This window comes from Triticum aestivum, chromosome 2A, assembly GCF_018294505.1.
Source record: "Triticum aestivum cultivar Chinese Spring chromosome 2A, IWGSC CS RefSeq v2.1, whole genome shotgun sequence".
Taxonomy (NCBI): Eukaryota; Viridiplantae; Streptophyta; class Magnoliopsida; order Poales; family Poaceae; genus Triticum; species Triticum aestivum.
The window spans coordinates 744107873-744122253 of record NC_057797.1 but is presented as its reverse complement, the minus strand read 5'-3'; the positions used below and the strand labels follow the sequence as shown (position 1 = coordinate 744122253).

General features: G+C 46.8%; 3 protein-coding genes across 3 annotated transcripts; 1 reads left to right on the top strand and 2 right to left on the bottom strand.

Moving 5' to 3' along the window:
• Positions 1-747: 747 nt before the first annotated feature.
• On the top strand, positions 748-2547 carry LOC123186363 (tryptophan decarboxylase 1). Its single transcript, XM_044598140.1, has one exon. The coding sequence runs from the start codon at positions 893-895 to the stop codon at positions 2423-2425; it is 1533 nt and encodes a 510-aa protein (XP_044454075.1). The 5' UTR covers positions 748-892; the 3' UTR covers positions 2426-2547.
• Positions 2548-4941: 2394 nt separating this feature from the next.
• On the bottom strand, positions 4942-6806 carry LOC123186362 (uncharacterized). The gene has a single exon (XM_044598139.1). It carries the CDS (start codon positions 6536-6538, stop codon positions 5024-5026), a length of 1515 nt encoding a protein of 504 aa, XP_044454074.1. The 5' UTR covers positions 6539-6806; the 3' UTR covers positions 4942-5023.
• A 2122-nt stretch (positions 6807-8928) lies between these two features.
• On the bottom strand, positions 8929-12801 carry LOC123190798 (uncharacterized transporter C405.03c). The gene is made up of 8 exons (XM_044603520.1): positions 12225-12801; positions 11079-11477; positions 10743-10960; positions 10340-10410; positions 10153-10254; positions 9698-9815; positions 9482-9617; positions 8929-9236 (listed from the first exon to the last, which is right to left on the bottom strand). The coding sequence occupies exons 1-8, from the start codon at positions 12309-12311 to the stop codon at positions 9174-9176; spliced, it is 1194 nt and encodes a 397-aa protein (XP_044459455.1). The 5' UTR covers positions 12312-12801; the 3' UTR covers positions 8929-9173.
• Between the last annotated feature and the right edge of the window lie 1580 nt (positions 12802-14381).

Below are 14381 nucleotides of genomic sequence, written 5' to 3'. Positions count from 1 at the left end.
TGAGCCCACAAATAGATATGAACCAACTAACACCAAATCTCGCCATTCCACGAAGACATCATGAATCCAGGCCAGAGCTCCGTCATACATCTAGATGGACAAACTTGGCGAGGATTAGATCTTGGAAGACAAACATGCAGAAGAAACGTCGTCATCTACCGGAGTGCCACGTTTGCAAGTACTAAAAAGCACTTAACCTAAACTACCAGCCGAAACGAAGACACCCATATCCCCCTCCCCACCACCGATGGAGCGCCGGGTAGAGGAGAGGCGAACCCGCGGGCTCGCCGGTGAAGTCTGAAGCGGAGAATTTGCCCTAGCCATAGATAATTTCTTTTAGGAGAGAAAAGGTCTATCTTGACCGCATGATATTGTATTATATGCAGTTAATAATACGAACAAGAAACGATTTTTTGTGGTGACGAAAACCATCCATGCCCCCTAGTAGTCCGGAGTATATGCGTAGAAAGAAAAAAAAAACTTTAGCAGCCAGACGGTGACCAATTAACGAACGGCATCATAACGGGTCTATTCGGACGTATCCGGACCGAACAGACGAGTTGACCATCAGATTCATGTCGCGCGCGCTTGTGCTCGGATATCTACCAACCACCAACCTTCCAAGCAGCATACGTAGGCCCGCGCGACCAGGACCCATCCAACGCCCACCCCGCCACGCCGCTTCCCGGATCCACCTATATATACCCCGCACCAACTACTAACTCCATTCACCAAGCAGCAAAGCAAGCCAGCTAATTACTAGCTCCTCCGCCTCTTCTTCTTGCTCTCCGGCAGCAAAGCTACCTAGCTCAACTTCATTAAGCCAATCCTTCTCTCCGCCTCCCAACCTTCTTTGCTCATAATCAAGGTTTAAATTACCTACCTAAAAGGAATGGGCAGCTTGGGCACCAACCCCATGTCCTTCTCCGCCATCCCCGACGACAAGGCGGCGTTCGAGCCGCTCAACCCCGAAGATGTCCGTGCATACCTCCACAAGGCCGTTGACTTCATCTCCGACTACTACACCAACATCGAGTCCATGCCCGTACTCCCTAACGTGAAGCCGGGGTACCTGCAAGACGAGCTCAGCGCATCCCCGCCAACTTACTCTGCGCCATTCGACGTCACCATGAAGGAGCTCAGGACCTCCGTTGTCCCCGGCATGACGCACTGGGCTAGCCCCAACTTCTTCGCCTTCTTCCCCTCCACCAACAGCGCAGCTGCGATCGCCGGCGACCTCATTGCCTCAGCCATGAACACCGTCGGATTCACGTGGCAGGCCTCACCTGCCGCCACTGAGATGGAGGTTCTCGCTCTCGACTGGCTTGCGCAGCTCCTGCGTCTGCCCACAACCTTCATGAACCGCACCAGCACTGGTCGTGGCACCGGTGGTGGGGTTATCCTTGGCACAACAAGCGAGGCCATGCTCGTCACGCTAGTCGCCGCCCGTGATGCAGCGCTGCGTCGAAGCGGCTCTGTCGGCGTGTCTGGCATTCCACGCTTGGCTGTGTATGCTGCCGACCAAACCCACTCCACGTTCTTCAAGGCTTGTCGCCTCGCGGGATTTGACCCCGCCAACATCCGCTCCATCCCTACCGGGCCAGAAACCAATTATGGGCTCGACCCGGCAAAGCTTCTCGAGGTCATGCAAGCTGATGCCGACGCTGGTCTTGTGCCAACATATGTCTGCGCAACCGTGGGCACCACGTCTTCCAATGTCGTTGACCCGGTGGGCGACGTCGCCGATGTTGCCGCCATGTTCAGTGCATGGGTCCACGTCGATGCTGCCTACGCTGGCAGTGCATGTATCTGCCCTGAGTTTCGCCACCATCTCGACGGCGTCGAGCGCGTGGACTCCATTAGCATGAGCCCACACAAATGGCTTCTCACATGCCTTGATTGCACATGTCTCTATGTCCGTGATGCTCACCGACTGAGTGACTCATTGGAGACCAACCCGGAGTATCTCAAGAATGATGCTACCGAGTCCGGCGAGGTCACCGATCTTAAAGACATGCAGGTCGGCGTTGGCCGGCGCTTCCGCGGGCTCAAGCTTTGGATGGTCATGCGTACCTATGGTACCGCAAAGCTCCAAGAGCACATCCGTAGTGATGTTGCCATGGCCAAGATGTTTGAAGATTTCGTCCGTGCCGATGACAGGTTTGAAGTGGTCGTACCGAGGAACTTTGCTCTTGTTTGCTTTCGGATCAAGGCAAGTGGAGCCATGACGGAGAAGGATGCTGACGAGGCCAACCGCGTGCTAATGGAAAATCTGAACAAAACTGGCAAGGCTTATCTTGCACACACGGTGATCGGTGACAAATTTGTGCTCCGTTTCGCCGTTGGATCGTCGCTGCAAGAGGAAAGGCATGTGAGAAGTGCATGGGACCTCATCAAGAAGACCACGAGCAGTATCATGGATTAAGTGCATGGACCTACTGTTCAAGAAGCTAAACAAATTCCTATATTTAGGGTACAATTATTATTTTACATTTCTTGTTCTTTTATTCTCCTTTGATTATGATTATTATTATTGTTATTTATTTAGACATGGGGTTCTTATTCCTTTTTTGATCTATATATACCGACCGAGGGTCTATATATATAGCAGGCCGGTACCAAAGAAATTGGTTGTACACTGTAAAAGGGCTTATACTTAATATACATGATATGATTTTTTTTTTGTTACCGTACTCTGCTAGCGAGTGACGAATGCATGCCCACGCATCTCGATCAAGAAATATACGTTGCACTCAGTAGGTTTTTTAGGTTTCAAGATGCCAAACCGAAGCCACTCGGTCACCGTGTGCTCTCAACTTCTCATCAATTATTTGGTCCTATCTTCATGCCGTACAATCCCATCTCCAAAGTCGGACCGTGCACGTCTGAATTAATGGCACTTACGCCGCAGCATTAACGGACGTGCGGATTCGCAAATGAGGGAACGATCGACAAGTAATTTCATGTTTGAGTATGAAATGCGGCTTAATTAAAGCTTGAATCAAACAAAGCAAAGCAGAAATACAAGTGGCCAAGTGGGAGTACTAGAGTAGGACAATACTACAGTAGTAAGCGACTGTTTACTGAATGGAATGATTGGTACTTGCAACCAATCACCCATCCGTCACCCACCTGAAACTATACATCAGATGATTCACTCGTGGGATCAGCTCTTTCAGGTTATTGCAGTCAGTTGTTTGGTTTTGGTTTTATTTACGTTGGCTTGGATTTTAATTATGTTACGGTGGTCAGAGGCGAATCTATGTGTAAGCTGTGGGGTCGGGCTTTTTTGAAAAACAGCCTAGAATCACTGTTCACTTCCTGTTCACCGTGAAGAAAAAAATCCATTGACCCCACAGATTCTTGAGGCTGGCGCCGCCACTGGTGTTCCTTTCATTTGCATATCGTGATGGGCTGCAGTTGAGGCAGTATTTGTTCTAAGAAGATACATATTTGGGCCTTGGTGTAGCCTGCGTTGGTTGTGTGAGCCCCTTCTATATTTGGGGCCAGTTCTTTTGCTGACTTCTAGAATAAGCTTTTACTAAAAAAAAATTGGTTGGGCTTCTAGAATAAATTGGGTAGGAGCAGCTTATTCTGGAAGCCCAGCAAAATAACTAGCCCTTGAAAGGGAAGAGTATTTGTAGCGCTTGGGCACTACACACCCCTATATGAACATTAAGTTTAAAAAATACTGAGAAATTTCAAAAAAAAAACTGAAATTTTGGGATATGGAACCTGGGTGCCCAGTCTATATTTGTGTGAAATTTCAGGAAAAAATACCAGGAAACATATCTGTGGCAAAAAGACCAAAAAAGTCCTATGTATAGAAAAAAAACTATTTAGATGGATTTTAGTTCAGACTTTATTTTCTTCGCCACAGATACATTTCCTGGTATTTTCATATAAAACTTCACAGGGGAGTAGATTGGGCACGCAAGTTTCATATCCCAAGATTTCAAAAATGTTTTTTCTCCTATTTTTGGGCGGTGGAGCACCCAGGTGCTCCTGTGTATTTCCTCCTTAAAAACTCTTGTTCTACGTTGAAATTGTAAAACTACTGCCATAATGCTCACATGGGCCGAGCAATGAAGATCTCATTTGCTCAGCTCGGCTCCCGGCTCCACTCGCTTGCTTCACTGCTAGTTTAGAAAACAAAATGGCTATCAATTTTTTAATTTGAATGAGTTGTTAAATAAAAGTGTGTTCACAGATTTTAGAAAATGTCATGAATTAAAAAACCATGAAATTTAAAAAAATCATTAATTTCAAATAATGTTCAGGAATTTGGAAAAGGATGAACTAATGTAAAAGAATTCATAGACTGAAAACTTGTCTCAAACTTTATAAATATTCAAGAACTTGAAAAAATATTTGTCTATTTAAAAAATATTCATGTTTGAAAATAATATTCATGAATTATAATATGAAAAATAAAAAGAATTAATAAAAAATAGAAAAGGATAAATAGAAAAGAAAGAAAAATACAAGTAATACATTGCAAAAAACCAAAAAACACCCGTCGGCCCAATACAACTAGGTGTGTGTTACTCTCAATCAATGACACACAGCCTTACAGACAGGGTCCATAGTGACCCCCACAGCCCGAGATACATGCGGATGCTCCTAATCTAGGGAGCACTAGGTTTTTTTGGAGTGAATGAGAGTACATGACCATAATGGGGATGTGGCTGTTCTAATCCCGAGCTCATGTGAGCTCGGGTGAACAGTAAGATCAAAAAATGGAATTTAAAAAAAACTGAATTTTTTGTTAGAAACATTTACAATTTTTTTGTTAGTCAATGTTGTTTTTTCGTAAAAAATATATACCCGAGCAAAAGTAAGTCAATTTTATTTTAAAAAACTTCTGAACTATTTTGCCTTTTTGTTTAATTATTTAAAAATCCTCATATAGGGTGTATATAACCAGGAATCAAAGTGTATTTCCCAAGGGACCATTAAACTACCCGACGCATATTGAAGGTTCCAGCCATTGAGCCATAGACAACACACGTGAAAAACTAACTCAGCCAAAAACCATTTGAACCGAGGCAGCCGAGGAAGAAGCGCCATCCATGATCTGGCCCAGCAAGTTGTTCCTCTCCTCGTCGGTCCACGAGTGTGGCTGCACCACTATCTCCCAGTCCCAGTGCCCCTTGTCACGAGCATGCCCTTCCTTGAACACGGCGACACACCGCAGCGCCGTGCACGCTCCCATGACGAACCTGACAAGGTAAACCTGCCTCGCCGTGCCCCCGAAACCGGCCATCACGAACTCCTTGAGGCCATGGTGCCGGGGCACGGCAGCCCCCCAGCTTATCTCCTCGCCGGGCTCCTGCACGCAGGCGGCGACGTGGACATGCAGGGTCTCGAGGGAAGGCGCCGTCTCGAGGAGGAGCCGGGGCCACGAGACGTCCCAGGACGAAGGCACGTCGGCGACCAGTAGCCTTGTCAGGTTAGGCAGCAGCGACGACGGGTGGTGGCTCCACGGCACGATCCACCTCTCCGGTCCGGTGAATCGGATCATAAGGCTGGCAATGTCCGGGGTCCGTCGGACGAGGAAGTCGAGCACCGTCCTTGTCGGCTGGGCATCGGAGAACCAGGCGAGGTTGCACTGGCTGAGGCGGGGAAACGAGGCGGACTCCGCGAAGGACACCCTGGTTCCGAGCGAGGCCAGCCTCTCGAGGCCGGGAAGGGCCGCCATGCGTATCATCGTCGGGAACTCGCACCTGTCGACGACGAGCTCCCTGATCCGCGACATTGGGGCGTCGACGGTCATGACCTCGGCGCCGCGGCAGAGGCAGCACACGAGGTGCAGCACCTGCAGCTGCGGGCACGAGGCGAGCACGGCCTCGTAGGCCGCGACAGGCACCGACTCCGGCATGTCTTGCAGGACGAGCTTGGTGAGCGCGCCGTGCTCGTGAAGCGGCGGGAGCACGGCGCAGCCCCCGAGCTTGAGCTTCCGCAGGCGCGACGCGCGGGGACGCTCGCAGAGGCCGTGGCCGGGAAAGGCGTGGGCGGCGGCCGGCTGCGTGTAGAACGGCGCGGCGACGGCCTCCAGATTGCTGACCCCCCAGTCGTCGATGGCCTTGGCGACGAGCCGGTTGATGAGGCCGCTGTTATTGTCGGCGGAGAAGAACTGGAGCCCCAGCCGGCGGAGCCTCCGGGGAGCGTCCAACAAGAGGCGGCTCTGGATGAAGCCGATTAGGGCGCGCATGGCGCGGCGCTCGTACCTCATCAAGTTAGCCAGGACACTCTCATCCGTGGCGTCGTCGATCCTGAGATGGAGGCGGAGCCAGCTGCAGTAGCGCTCCGGGAGCACGTCGAAGACACTGAAGTCCAGGGCGGGGAGCTCGGCGGGGAGGCGGGACCAGCGCCTGGACAGCGACGCAGTGCCGAGCGCCGTGCGGGTGTCGACGCGGCGCAGGATGAGGAGGAGGAGATCATCGGGGAGGGCGCTGATCCTGTCTTCGCCGCCGCCGCGGACCGCCTTAGGAGGCCGCCGGCGTGAGATCCGACCCGTCCCGCGCACCCTGGCCATGGGTGAACTGCGCGACCTACGGATCTAGTAATGTTGCTGGGTTGATGTCGCGGACGATGAACTGGAGCCTGTTGAAATATGTTTTAATCCCGTACGTGTACGGCATGGAGTTGTTGCGATTGATTTCCCTGCGTATAGTTGTGGTAGATACGGCTCAACTTTCAAGTTCTATCTGAACAGACCGCATCTCCATGTAATCTGGAGCATTCGTTAAGTCTGTTTTAAACCCTGAGCTAATGAGCTTGTATAGTGTGACACAAATGAATCATCAACCTTACATCTCTAAAATCGATACCCTGTACTCATCGATCTTGGTCAAACTAAACCCTGGATCCGTTTGATGCACCGGGAAAAAGATAATCTAGGATGGGATCAATCGATACTCTAACTCACTACATTGGCCCCACCAGTCATATCCATGCTATATCCCAATCCTCCCTGGGGCGATAATACTACACGCACGGAGGGAAACAACGGACTTTTATGGACCCTCCATGCGTGTCCTCCACTAATTGCCCCCCTCCCCCCGATTTTCATTGGTGGGGCCTGCCTCATTAAACCAAATCTCAGCCAATCACTGCTAACCACTCCGTCAAACCCCCGTAAACAGCCCGTGACTATGCTAGACGCCAACCTGCTGATCCCAACCAGGATCAGTCAGCTCCCCAACCGTGTGATTTGACGCCAACACAACCGTACCAAAGCACGCCACCACCACCTAGCACACCCAACGTCACACGCAGACGAGGAGGCAGGCAACGGCCCAGCCTTGATGGAACCGAGTAGCCACGTCAAAACGTTGCCGCAACCGTCACCGAGAGGGGCTCCGCCATGCCCGGGGCCACCCCCACGACACAAGCATAAAGGTCCCCGCCGCCAACGTCAGCGGCTCCGCCCTACAACTTCCTCCGACGGCGGCAAGAGGATTGGAGGTTCTTTTGGTGGCGGCGCTAGGTTACATGGTCCGCCCGAGTGGGCCACAAGGAAGCGACATGATAGCCTCATTTAAAATTATTGTCCTGGCCTCTACACCAACTAGGGAGAGGCCTCCTATTGCGCGCCTTCAGCGCCGCACAACCTAACTGGCGCTCGCAGCACCTCTGGGTGGGCTGGCCCACGACAGCGCAAAGCCAAAAAACACAACAAAATATATGTCTATCAACCGGAATTCGAACTCGCGCCATCGAACTTCTTTATAGCGATGCTAACCACTAGACCAATAATTGCTAGTCGCTATTTACAGCGCGGGTTGTTTAAGAATAGAAACGTAGACGTGGCATTACACTTTAATGCTTAGATTTTTCAATTATTTGAAAACATGTTCATAGATTTCAAATGAAGTTCACAAACATGCAAAAAAAGTTCGCGTATTCACAAAAATGTTCACCAAATCGAAAAGGTTCACGAATTCAAAAGAAGTTCATTTAAAAAAATAATATATTTTGAAAAAATCGCAAACTCAAAAAGATTTATGAATTTGAAAAAAACTCAAAACGGGAAAAAGTTTGTGAGTTTGAAAAAAAGTTCATCAATTTTGATAAAAAGTTCATTGAATATGAAACAAGTCCACCAAATTTAAAAAAAGTTCATTGAATTGGGAAAAAGTTTATCAATTTGAAAAAAATTCATCCAATTTGGAAAAGGTTCATCCAAATTGGCAAAAGTTCACCAAGCTTGAAAAAATGTTAATCAAATTAGAAAAAAGATCATCAAAAAATGAAAAAAGTTCATCGATTTGAAGAAAAAAGTTCATCGACTTTTACAAAAGTTCATTGAATAGGAAAAAGGTTCATCAAATTTGAAAAAAAAATCATGGAAATTTGAAAAATAATTCATCAACTTTTAGAGAAAAGCTCATCAATTTGGCAGAAAATGTTCATCAAACCAGGAAAAGAAAAGGAGAAACGGAAAAAGGAAAGAAAAAGTAGAAGTAATAAAATAATGAGAATGTTGAAAAATATCAGACGAGCTTGAGCGGCCCGTTGGTTAGCGCATTGCGCCTCGATACAGGAGGTCAGTGGTTGGACCCACCCTGAAGAAAAAAAAACATACAGACTGAAACAGAAAAATGGGCCAGCCCACCTAACGCGGCTGCAGGCACCGTTTAGGGAAATTGACCTTTGTCTCAAAAAAAAAGGAAGATTGCCCTTAACTAGGCATGCACATAACATTTGATCCCCTAAAAAAACATAACCTTTCATTATTACGATTTTTTATCTTGAAGTGTAGTCCCATCACACATCAAGTATGGTGCTCAAAGATTATTTAATTTCTTTTTCTGTGAGAGCGCTGAAAATTTTTGCGCTATACAGGCGTTAACATAGCATAGCAAAAGCTAAGAATTTACAGTTTCAAAGGTCTGCCACGACATCATAAATTCATAATGTTCCTTACGTATGCTAAGCTTTCACTGTTTCAATTCCACCACACCAAAATTATCCATTCCTGCGTGTAAAGGGGGCCGAAGGTAAAAAGGAAACAGAGCTGCAATGCCATTTCCCCCATCCTTATGATTTACAGAGAAGACAGAGCTGTCCTTATAACTAACTAACCCAAACACCCAATGTACACTTCGTTACTAACCCTACCCAACCTTCCAGATGTACACTCCGATTCAACCTTGTACATTTCACGACTATAGACCTAAGAAACGTGAAACGCGGTCGGCAAGATTGGCGATGACGAACCCAGAAAATACCTGCAAGAGCAGCACAGGTAAACAGAGTAAAACAGATGGCAAATGCAAGTAAGAGTGATCTTGAGCAGGCAAAGAGGTTCAGAGAACTGAACATGGGGATACCAATAGGCAATAGCTATTTCAACTTTCGAAATGATAACAGTAGTTTTTGTCAGTATTTGTGCATCAGAAGTGGTTAGAATTATAGCTTTTCAACAAAACCTAAAATAAACAGTTCTGAGATGCAGGGCAAAAGAGTTAGATACCTGGACAGAGCCAAAAATGTAGACTGCTGAATAATGTCGGCCGTGGATGACCATGTCAGCAACCATCGCTAGTGGAATTGTGAGCGACATGCCTAACGTGGCCACCAAGGGATTAGTCCAAACCACGGAAAGAGCCCTGTGCAGAAGTTACGTTGTCAAAACACCGCAGTTATGCAATATTGTAAAAAAAAACATTAGCCTTCTCTTAATGCGTACCAAAAGTAGTCTGATAGCACACTCCCAATAAGGCCGTTTGCCAGCACCACTTCATCCACTTTAGCTGAGTGGGGCATTGTAAACTTTGGCTCAATGCCAAGTGCAGTTAATGGCCACACTGAAAAGATACAAACACTTCAGCATATTGGTATATTTAGACCAGGAAGAACAAACTATAAATACATACAAAGTACATGTGGACCTCGACACAAAACTATTCCTGACGATTCGACCAAAATACCAAATAAAATACTTGCATGCACAACATACAGAACATTTTGGGTCATGAATGAGTGAATACAGCCAGTCCCTGTAGCTTCCGATGAGACTCACGTCCAATGCCATAAGGCTTGTATGTCAGCAGTTTATGTTTAGTACATGCTATTTATATCAATGAATATTTGAATACTGAGCACTATTAGAACAATAAAATGTGCAAAAATGAAAAATCTTACCAAGCCACCAGAGAAGACAAAGACTGAAAAGTCCGAGAAAACCAAACAGTTTTTGGACATCAACCTTTTCTGATCCTTCTCCAGCAAACTTTTTGAGAAGCACTGGAATGATGTGAAACAATCAGGATCAGGCAACAACCAACCAGTGAATAGACTACAAACTGAAGAGAAGAGTGCAATAACCAACCTGTGAATAGACCATATGACATAGCTGACATAAGACCAAACATGTCTCCTAGAAGAGTCCTCTGTGTGGCCCTGTGGTTGTAAAGCTCAAGAATTAGACAATTGGCAAAGTGATGAGTTCATCCCCAAAAACAGCCTCATTAATTACCCCATGAAACAGGAATGTCAAATGCTTTTAGTTTCTCCTTTTTAAGAAAAATAATTTGATTGCAGCTAACCATCTTTACTAAAAAGAAAGCAAGTGCACAGCTGAGAAGCTAATTATGGACAATATACAGCCCACTTGGTAGTTGGTACCAATGCACAGGTGAGAAGCTAAATTAGGTATGGACAGTATACAGCCACTTGGCAGTTGGTACCAATGCACAGCTGAGAAGCTTAATTGCCAGGGTAAACCCACTCACCCTGAATTGCTTACTTCTGATTCATCTGTTGCCCAAGTCTGGCCCATAGTTGTCATTGCCACACCAGCCATGCTAACAAAAACAGCAATAACTTTGGCAGCATTTATGGAATCTTGGCCCAGTAGCACACCAATGAAAAGGGTGAAGAGTCCCGAAGTTGAAGATAGTACAGTAGTGCTTGCCACACTGGTTCTTGCAAGTGCCGCATTTGACAAATACTGCATCCAAAGCATAAGAGAAGATGAGTAACTGTATCGATCAAAATACTGTCTGTATGACTGAAACCAAACTATTTCATGAATCATAAGTAACAGGCAAGATAACTGGAAAATTTACCTCTGTGACAAACCATATGGGACAAAGATACAACCCATAAATTGCAATCTCCTTGGTGGAAAGCTGTTGCTCCTTCAAAACCCCACCCTCACATTCACCAATTCCACAGATGAGTGGTTTCGTCTCTTCTAGTACAGGAATGTCCACATCAGTAATTTTTATCACCACGGTTTTCTGTGGTTCCATTTCCAGCATCTTCTGAAATTCACCATTCTTCAGAGGAGCGCTACCGCCAAATGAAGATTTGCTCGCGATTTTTGAGGCCTTGCTGCTTCCAGAATTCCTTCTCAGCAATCTGTATATAAAATCCTTCAGAAATGCCAACGGGATGTAGATCACCATAAGGGAGGCCCCCAAGTAAGTAATTGCGAATGGTTGCTTGTAGTTAGCGAAAATCCCCTGCACACAGAGGTTCAGTTCAGATGCTCAAGTTAAAATTTGCTTCATTGATAACAACAAATTTATCAAAAGGAACAAAACAAACATTCATGTAAGGGTGAAACGCATATGCTCTCCTGATGAACTAGTAGAGTGTGTCCATGTAGTGCTCTTCAGTAAAATGTAAGTACTGATTGCCAAAACTGAAGTAAGGTTCCTTGCAATGATGCATTAGGTGAGTAAGAATATCACAACCACCTACAATCATCCGGGTATTGGTGATGTGAAGTGTCAGCAACCAACTCAAGCAAACTAGCATTTGCAAGGCAAAGACTGAAATGCTGACAGATGCACACATCCATGGAGCATTCACAGCAATTTTTCCATTTGTACAGACATCTACCCACACACGCAACGACTTTGTACAGCAAATTTCTCCAGGACACCCGGTGGCAAAAGCTACCAAATCGAGGTCGGAAAATACTAGAAGAAAAACATATCGATGCGCAGGCTCGGTCGTATTCTACACGCTGCCATAACATCCCACCACCGTGAAACAATTGTCTATTGCAGTAAAGACTTCTCAATGACACTAAACAATTCAGATGAAGAATAAATGCGATACAAAAGGCCTGCGGAAACTATCAAACAAGAGCAGCCAAGATCCAGAGGCCTCGAATAAACAACAATAATGATAAAGTACAGAAAAGGAGCAGCAAGCATGTGAGGAAGAGGAGGAGGAAAAAGCTGGGCTTGGCAGGAGCATACCTGCGTGACCTCGGCGGAGGTGACCCATATGAGCACGACGGCGACGATGAGGACGAGCCCAGCCCGGTACTTGAGGTTGGGACCCATGCCGCCGCGGCTCGATCGGCCTCTGCTGCTGCGGTCTGCGGGGTGGAGGAGGCGAGCAATTTAACCGCGCGGCGCGTGGGGAGAGCGGGGGAGTGGAGTTCACCTGCCCGGCCACATGCTTGCGGTGGACTGGGTGGGTGAGCTCCGCGTTGGCGCCCCCGGCCTCATCGCCCGCCCCGCTTCGCTCCCCACGGAAAGAGAGTCGGCTTCCACGAGGCGGAGGAGGAGAACAGTTTTGGGGGCGGGGCGGGGGTGGTGGCCGGTGGGGTAAAGCCGGGGCGACCTACCACCGGAAGTTTCTACTCGATCCGAGGCAGACGAGGAGTCAAGCCCAAGCGACGGGTGGCGAGTTTTCTCGCGGGATCGGGCGCTGGGGCGGGGTATTTCAGGCGTTGCCGCGGGAGAGTCGGGGTGGCGGGCGGTGTCGGTCGGGACTCTGGTTCTCGGGGGTGCCGGATACGGACGGGGCGGACGGGGCGATGCTCCTGGCGCGGTGGGATCGGGATCGGGTCGCGGCGTGCGTCGTGAGGTTCGATTGGGACCCGGCGCGCGCGTGCGGTGCGAGGAGAGGGGAGGGGAGCAGTGTTCCGTGCCGGCCCGGCTCCGATCGAGGGGGGTGGAAGCTGTGTCACGCGTTGGGGATTGCGGTGGGGAATAGTGTGATGATGAGTGGCGTGCGTGTTGAAAAGCAAAAGCAAAAAAAATTAATGACTTGCGTGCGTGGGGTTTACTGGAGCGAGTCAAGGAACTTTTCTTCCGTGCCAAGAAGAATCCTTGCCAACCTCTGCTCGGACGGCTCCCCTGCTTTCATATAGCTACTAGATCGGGATCGCGCCTTGCCGCGAGGGTGCCGGTCCGAATGTTTTGGTCTAATGATGAGATTAGAAGCGCGCCTTGCGGGTGTTGCCTCACAGTGACCCAACGACTAAAACTTTAATATCACAAAGCGTTTAAAACATCCAAAAGAAATTTAAATAACCCCCCAAAATAATGTGTTCAGTATATATCACAAACACTACAAAGATGCATCAAGAGCAAGGTATAGTTGTTGCCCAGGATAACTAAGTTTAATGTAGGGCATATAGATTAAATATATACCAAAAGCAAAGTGTAGTTGATGCCCAGCAAAGTGTAGTTGTTGCCCAGGATAAACACAAAACTACAGATCATAGAGGCAAAATTTGTACCAAAAGCAAGCCGCAATGTTTGCCGAGGACAACTGATTTGTATCGAATAGTACAAATATAAAGACATACATTCTATAAATATTGCCAAGTAGTTTATATCAGCAAGTGTAAGACTAAGTGTCACAGGAGATGTATCTGCTCATAAACACAATGAGATAACAGACAATTGGAAACGATGCTCCGGAAACATTAATATCTACAGTAGTATTGATAACTCTACTTCCTCTTTCCACGTTCTGAGGTGAAGCTAATGTAATCAGTAGTGGACAATACTTTACAGGCTCCATCATACTAATGATAATATGAAAGCTCTATAAATAATATTAGAATTGGCTCATGATATTAGGCACTATGCAAGCGATACAAAATCCGGATAGACGGCATACTGAGATTGAAAACAGATCAGTAACACTGCCTGTAGAGTACAAGTAGAAAACATGGCACTTCCAAACTGAAAGATCTAAATAAATATTTTTGTGAGTTTATCTGCCATAACCCTTGACTGTAAGATGATTAGAACATCTTCCATCATAGGAGAATCCTGGAAAAGGAAACAATTTGGTTATTAGCTAAAAGTTAAACTCAACAAGATGAGCATATACCAAACATCTTGACCTAAAGCACCATGAAGCAAGCATATAATCATACTCTGATTACAATCAATGATGTAATACAGGGCAATGAAAATTACTAATGCAATAGCAGAGTGGAAGTCTCATGAAAATGGGAAAAAAATGTGTACAAATATTTTGCATCCTTTTGACACTACCAATCCGAAGTGATTATTTCTATGGGAAAAATATTTTCACAAGCTTTAGTTAAATTAAGTGCTGGATGGATAACAATGGCTCTGAACTGCACATGAACACAAGAAATGCATAGA